General features: G+C 45.9%; 1 protein-coding gene across 1 annotated transcript in view; it reads left to right on the forward strand.

Annotated features, from left to right (window-relative positions):
• Positions 1 to 2,628, forward strand: part of LOC311129626 (diacylglycerol kinase beta-like) — a gene marked incomplete at its 5' end in the record, with an annotated part of 182,349 nt that extends 179,721 nt beyond the window's left edge. The window contains 3 exons of the mRNA XM_084161974.1: positions 78 to 198; positions 1,567 to 1,627; positions 1,978 to 2,628. Of these exons, the coding sequence (XP_084018100.1) occupies positions 78 to 198; positions 1,567 to 1,627; positions 1,978 to 2,076 (281 nt within the window). The 3' untranslated portion in view covers positions 2,077 to 2,628. The remainder of the gene's footprint in view (positions 1 to 77; positions 199 to 1,566; positions 1,628 to 1,977) is intronic.
• Between the last annotated feature and the right edge of the window lie 4,512 nt (positions 2,629 to 7,140).

Below are 7,140 nucleotides of genomic sequence, written 5' to 3' on the forward strand. Positions count from 1 at the left end.
TATTAACTGATGACTCTCTCTCTGTCTCTCTGTTTCTCTCTCTCGCTCGCTATCTCTCTTGCTCTCTCTCTCTACAGACCTGAGTGACCAGTTGCTAGAGGTGGTGGGTCTGGAGGGGGCCATGGAGATGGGGAAGATCTACTCAGGCCTGAAGAGTGCAGGCCGCAGACTGGCTCAATGTGCTAACGTTACCGTCAGGTCAGGGTCCTTACTGCTATTCCCTCTGTCCCTCCGTTCATTCATTCATCCATCCATCACTCCAACCCTCCCTACTCCCTCCCTCCATCCCTCCATCCATCCATCCATCCCTCCATCCCTCCATCCCTCCAACCAACCATCCATCCATCCAACCATTCCCCCTCCATCCCCACTCCATCCATCCATCCCTCCAATTTTCCCTCCAACCATCCATCCCGCCAAACATCCATCCATCCCTCCATCCCTCCATCCATCTATCCATCCATCCCTCTATCCATTCCTTTATCCATCCATCCATCCCTCCAACAATCCCCCCTCCATCCATCCATCTCTCCATCCATTCCTCATCCATCCATCCATCCATCCCTCCCTTCTTCTCCCCACATCCGTTCCTTTCTGTCTATGTCACCAAAACCAGAGTTGAGTCCTGTAGACAGAAGTGTCTCCTGATTCCTTCTCTTCCTCACTTCATAAGCCCCTGACTTTTTCCAGTAAACCAGACCATTGACCAGCTGACACACTCACTCATTACAGCCACAGAGACACTGGCAATCATCGGCTGACAAATTAGCTTTCTCACAGGTCTGAGTGCAGAGTAACAGGACAATTTGGATATGCCAACCAACCAATCTGTTTTAGAAAAGTGGAATTAGTTCACATGTTTTTGTTGCTCTAGCAAGACTCGCTCCATTAAACATCCACAGTAAGCCTAGTTACAGTACCGTTTATAGGGGACGCAGTCAAAGCTTTCCCCTCACCTGTTTCACCCTACCCTTAATATTTTCAGAAACCAGAATTAAAAGAGCATTCATCATAGTCATTCTCCCATACTGAGTTTCCCTAGCTGGTGAGGCATGCATGAAAGGCTTAAACTAACTTTGTGTGTGTGGGGGAAGGCTAGGGGTCTGTGTGTGTGTGTGTGTGTGTGTGTGTGTGTGTGTGTGTGTGTGTGTGTGTGTGTGTGTGTGTGTGTGTGTGTGTGTGTGTGTGAGTTAGTTAGTTTAGAGAGTGGGGTCCTGAGAGGGCCTGTCTGGGAACAGGACTCGTGGGAACAAAGACAGCAGTGTTTGGCTCTGGTCCTGGGATGGGAGGGATGGGATGGACAGTGTGTATGGGAATCTCTGGTCCTGGGATGGGACGGATGGGATGGACAGTGTGTATGAGAATCTCTGGTCCTGGGATGGGAGGGATGGGATGGACAGTGTGTATGGGAATTTCTGGTCCTGGGATGGGACGGATGGGATGGACAGTGTGTGATCTGTACCTCCGAGGTGTGTGTGATCTGATTCTGACACCCTATCTCTACCCCCTACTCCTCTCTCTCTCTTGCTCTCTGTGTCTCTCTCCTCTCTCACTCTCTCTTCACAGGACGTCCAGGCTACTGCCCATGCAGATCGATGGGGAGCCTTGGATGCAGCCCCCATGCTCGGTGAGTGAGACCCACCACATTCCAGACCTCCACTGTGTACTGTACTTGATTGGTTATTTGGATTTCAAGGTCAGATACTTGCTCTGAAAGCATAAAAAGCTTGCTATTTCTTAAGCAAGAAGTGACGGTGAAATAACACTGTGGTAAATGTGTGAAGGGTTTAGAAGTAGAAAAGAAAGTTCAGACTTCTGGACACTTGGCATTTCCTGGTCAAATGTTCTCTTGTCTCTCCCTCCTACAGATGAAGGCATTTTGCTGAAAAGTGGTGGTTTTGATGATAAAACATGGATTTCTAAAGCAAACTTCCATTGCTGAATATCTTTTCGTTTCTATCCCTCCTCCCCTTACAGATCAAGATCACACATAAGAACCAGGTTCCCATGCTACTGGGCCCTCCTCAGAAGACCCCCTTCTTCTTCTTCAAGAGACGCAACAGGAGTCAGGACTGAGTAAGGAGGACACTTCAAACTCCCCCATCTTCACACACACACACCGACCCCTCGGCCCCTCCAACACCAACTGATGACTGGACTGGTGAACTGTTCCCCATGTGGAGGAACTGGACCTTGGGAGAGGAGAGGAGGTGTAGAGGGGAGCTTGGTGGGGGGGATCATTTGGAGAAGGAGAAGAGGACATTCTTAATAACAGAAAACAACTCAAGAAGTCCCACAGAACAATAACTGCCCCTCGGACCTATGACACCACTTCAGAATGAACCAACTTTCTCTCAGTGTAATGACCTCTACCTGTGTGTCCATGTTCTAGCTTCTAGAACTTCTTGTTAACTCTGAACTCTGACCCTGCCGCAGGCCCACTAGCTCAGTTAACACCGGCTCCAGACCCAGCTTCAGCCCAAACCCACCAGTGCTGCCACACTGCCTTTGCAAAACACAGTCCCAACCAACATATAGGTTCATCTAGGGATACTGCCATGGTCCTCAAAGGGAGGGATAGAGAGATGGAGTGATAAAAAAACACATAAAGAGAGAGAGAGAAACAGAAGTGGGGTGTGTGTGTGTGTGTGTGTGTGTGTGTGTGTGTGTGTGTGTGTGTGTGTGTGTGTGTGTGTGTGTGTGTGTGTGTGTGTGTGTGTGTGTGTGTGTGTGTGTGTGTGTGTGTGTGTGTGTAAGTTCTCCTCTCTCTTTGAGGAACCCATTGAATAATGGATCAGAGCTTGTAGAGTATTCACTCCAGTGTCTCTCCATGGCGCCAGAACACTGCACACTGCCTGAGACATGAAACAGAAAGAGAGCATCTATTATTGACTGCTTCGTTTACGCTTGACGGTGGCAGCAGGGCAAAATACACAGCAACAGTGGCCTGGGAAGCATGGGAAACTCAAACTAACATGTAGGGATTTTTTGCCCCCATCATATTGGCCCACAACAAGCATCTTTAGCCTAGTTTTAGAAGAATATCAATGGCTGATCTGGTGTCAGCCCTTCGGGGAACAGGAAGCTGAGGAGTTTTTGTCTCAGCATCTTCACTAGGTTATTCAGGGCCATTGGTCCGTCCAGACAGATCAGTGGAACAGAGCTCAGTGTAGAGGGGAGACCAAAGAAGATTGGGTAGAGTGGACCTGACTTCCGTATCACTGTAGAGACAGAGATCACTGAGAGCAGAAATGAGCCCCATGTCCCGATCAGAAAAGCCCAGTAGGACAGCTTTAGGAACAGAGCCCAGCGTAGAGGAGACTGAAGGAGGTCTGGTAGGTCCTTACTGTAATGTGTTAGGACAGCTTTAGGTTGAATAAACAGTAGTACCTACTGCCAGTAGGACAACTTTAGATTGAATCAACAAGCCTCACCCAGCAACAGATATCCCAGAGGACACTTTTAGAGGGTTAGAGATTGAAATGGATCCAGCTAGCTAGTGATAGTATAACAGCCTGACTGCCCCAGGCCTGAGGGGTCTGATTTACCATAGCGTGGACCTAAATTTAACCTGCTATTTCAGGAGGATCTACCCTGTGAAGCACTATTCCTAATTACAGTGTGAAAACATCAGCTCACATGTCCAAGAGTGCAAAACCCAGGGGCCCGACTGAAAATGGTGGGTGTTATTCCATTCATGTTTGTTAAAATGGGCTGAACTGAAAATCACACTTAAAATCAAACTGAATGACAACAGCTGAACAGGCAAGACACCAGTGAGGCAGAGATAGGGTGGCAGAACGTGGTATCCATAGTACTGTCCCAACAATAGTGGCCAACTATATACAGTTGAAGTCGGAAGATTACATACACTTAGGTTGGAGTCAATAAAACTAGTTTTTCAACCACTCCACAAATTTCTTGTTAACAAACTATCGTTTTGGCAAGTGCATGACACAAGTAATTTTTCCAACAATTGTTTACAGACAGATTATTTCACTTATAATTCACTGTATCACAATTCCAGTGGGTCAGAAGTTTACATACACTAAGTTGACTGTGCCTTTAAACAGCTTGGAAAATTCCAGAAAAAAATTGTCATGGCTTTAGAAGCTTCTGATAGGCTAATTGACATAATTTGAGTCAATTGGAGGTGTATCTGTGGATGTATTTCAAGGCCTACCTTCAAACTCAGTGCCTCTTTGCTTGACATCATGGGAAAATCCAAAGAAATCAGCCGACCTCAGAAATATATTGTAGACCTCCACAAGTCTGGTTCATCCTTGGGAGCAATTTCCAAATGCCTGAAGGTACCATGTTCATCTGTACAAACAATAGTACGCAAGTATAAACACCATGGGACCACGCAGCCGTCATATCGCTCAGGAAGGAGACGCGTTCTGTCTCTTAGAGATGAACGTACTTTGGTGCGAAAAGTGCAAATCAATCCCAGAACAACAGCAAAGGACCTTGTGAAGATGCTGGAGGAAACAGGTACAAAAATATCTATATCCACAGTAACAAGAGGCCTATATCGACATAACCTGAAAGGCCGCTCAGCAAGGAAGAAGCCACTGCTCCAAAACCGCCATAAAAAAGCCAGACTACGGTTTGCAACTGCACATGGGGACAAAGATCGTACTTTTTGGAGAAATGTCCTCTGGTCTGATGAAACAAAAATAGAACTGTTTGGCCATAATGACCATTGTTATGTTTGGAGGAAAAAGGGGGTCATTGCAAGCCGAAGAACACCATCCCAACAGTGAAGCACAGGGGTGGCAGCATCATGCTGTGGGGGTGCTTCGCTGCAGGAGGGACTGGTGCACTTGACAAAATAGATGGCATCATGAGGAAGGAAAATGATGTGGATATATTGAAGCAACATCTCAAGATATCAGTCAGGAAGTTAAAGCTTGGTCGCAAATGGGTCTTCCAAATGGACAATGACCCCAAGCATACTTCCAAAATTGTGACAAAATGGCCTAAGGACAACAAAGTCAAGGTATTGGAGTGGCCATCACAAAGCCCTGACCTCAATCCTATAGAAGATTTGTGGGCAGAACTGAAAAAGTGTGTGCGAGCAAGGAGGCCTATAAACCTGACTCAGTTACACCAGCTCTTTGAGGAGGAATGTGGCAAAAATTCACCCAACTGATTGTGGGAAGCTTGTGAAAGGCTACCCGAAACATTTGACCCAAGTTAAACAATTTAAAGGCAATGCTACCAAATTCTAATTGAGTGCATGTAAACTTCTGACCCACTGGGAATGTGATGAAAGAAATAAAAGCTGAAATAAAAAAATCACTATTATTCTGACATTTCACATTCTTAAAATAAAGTGGTGATCCTAACTGACCTAAGACAGGGAATTTTTACTAGGATTAAATGTCAGGAATTGTGAAAAACTGAGTTTAAATGTATTTGGCTAAGGTGTATGTAAACGTCCGACTTCAACTGTATGTGCAGACACAATATTTGTATATCCTGGAAGTAGGTGTGGTGCACATGCACATGAATGTGTTTTTAATGATATATTATTAGTGTAGAGTTTTGAGACTCTGTATAGAAGAGTACATACAGATCAGTGTTCTTTAGTAGGCCACTTGAATGACTCAGTCTGGGGCTGGTACACAAAACATCCCCTCTGGCGCCCTAGCACCCTCGGATGTAGGGGTTAGGGTGCATGGCACAGGGGGGTGAGAGTGGAGTGAGCCCGCATTCAGCACTGAGCATTTGTCCCAAATGGCACCCTATTCCCTAAATACTGCACTACTTTTGACCAGAGCCCTGTGGGGTAAATTAATGCGGCCTGCGAGGGAGATTGGCAGCGTGGACCATCATGAAATGTCTTGTTTGGTAAGTTCCACTAGTGGTTTGTTCAACCTGAACAAGTCATTGTAGCTCATGGTCATTTTTATGCCAAGGTAGGTTATTTTGAAGGGAATTCCATCAAAATTGCTCTACATACTGCATAATTCACTGGAAAATAATGCTTTTGTTCAGGTTCGACTTGTAACCAGAGATCTTGCCGAATCCATTCAGCGTATCTATAACCGTGGGGATTGTACTGTGAGAGTCCAAAATAAACAACAGTAGATCATCCGCATACAACGAAAGTTTGTGATTTACGCCGGCCCTATGGGCCCTGGTCAAAAGTAGTGCACTGAATAGGGAATAGGGTGCCATTAGGACTGACCCTGAGCTCCGCTTACGGGGCGAGGCTTTGATGTCTTCGGCCCTAGATCCCTTTAAAACCACACTGAGCCGGGACTCTCACGTCCAGGCCCCACTAAAAATGAGCCACATGTCCAATGACCATTGGGTAGAGGTAAAACAGCGCCTTAGCCCCAAATGGCATCCTATTCCTTATATAGTGTACTACTTTTGACCAGAACCCTATCAAAAGTAGTGCACTATATAGGAAATAGGGTGCCATTTGGGACGTAGACTTTATCTCTATGGACCACAGGGTCTGTCTGACCCTGCAACACCTCTAACCAGTACTTACAGGCAACATTTCAATGACCACATCACCTCTATTATCATAACATAGAATCATCGGCCATTGGTCATTGGATATCGGGGCTCATTTTAGTCCTTATGGAGCCTGGATCAAGGCGACTCAGTGAGAAGTGTGCATGTTTACATATTTCTTTTCATTTACGGGAAAGGATTTTAAATTTAAACAGTTATAATTATGTGTATATAGATATGTGTTTATGTATTTTATCTGAAGTTACACCACCGCATGCCTGCTGAAACAAAACAAAGGAGACAAAGAAATGTCTGTCTGCTTGAGGAAAGACCACGCTGATTGTTGCAACCCCCTCCCTCAAGCTATGACCTGTCCTGCTGTCAGGTCATATTAGCTGTTCAACCCCCCAACCTATCCTTTGCTTAAAAACCCATGACCTTGTGTGTTTATTTGTTGTGTTTCCCTGTTGGTAGCTAGCATAGCTTGTTGATGTCCTGCTAGAACCACTGTCCTGCTAGAACAGGACAGCGGTGGCTTGTCTTAGGTCAAAAGGAGAGAGACTTCCCAGAAGAAATGTCCACTATTGCGGCCATTTTGTGACTCATCGTCAGAAGATGGAAGGGGGACGCCGACACAGGACTCAGAACTCAAGCCTATCAGACGAT

This window comes from Coregonus lavaretus (assembly GCF_964263955.1).
Source record: "Coregonus lavaretus genome assembly, chromosome: 5".
Lineage (NCBI taxonomy): Eukaryota > Metazoa > Chordata > Actinopteri > Salmoniformes > Salmonidae > Coregonus > Coregonus lavaretus.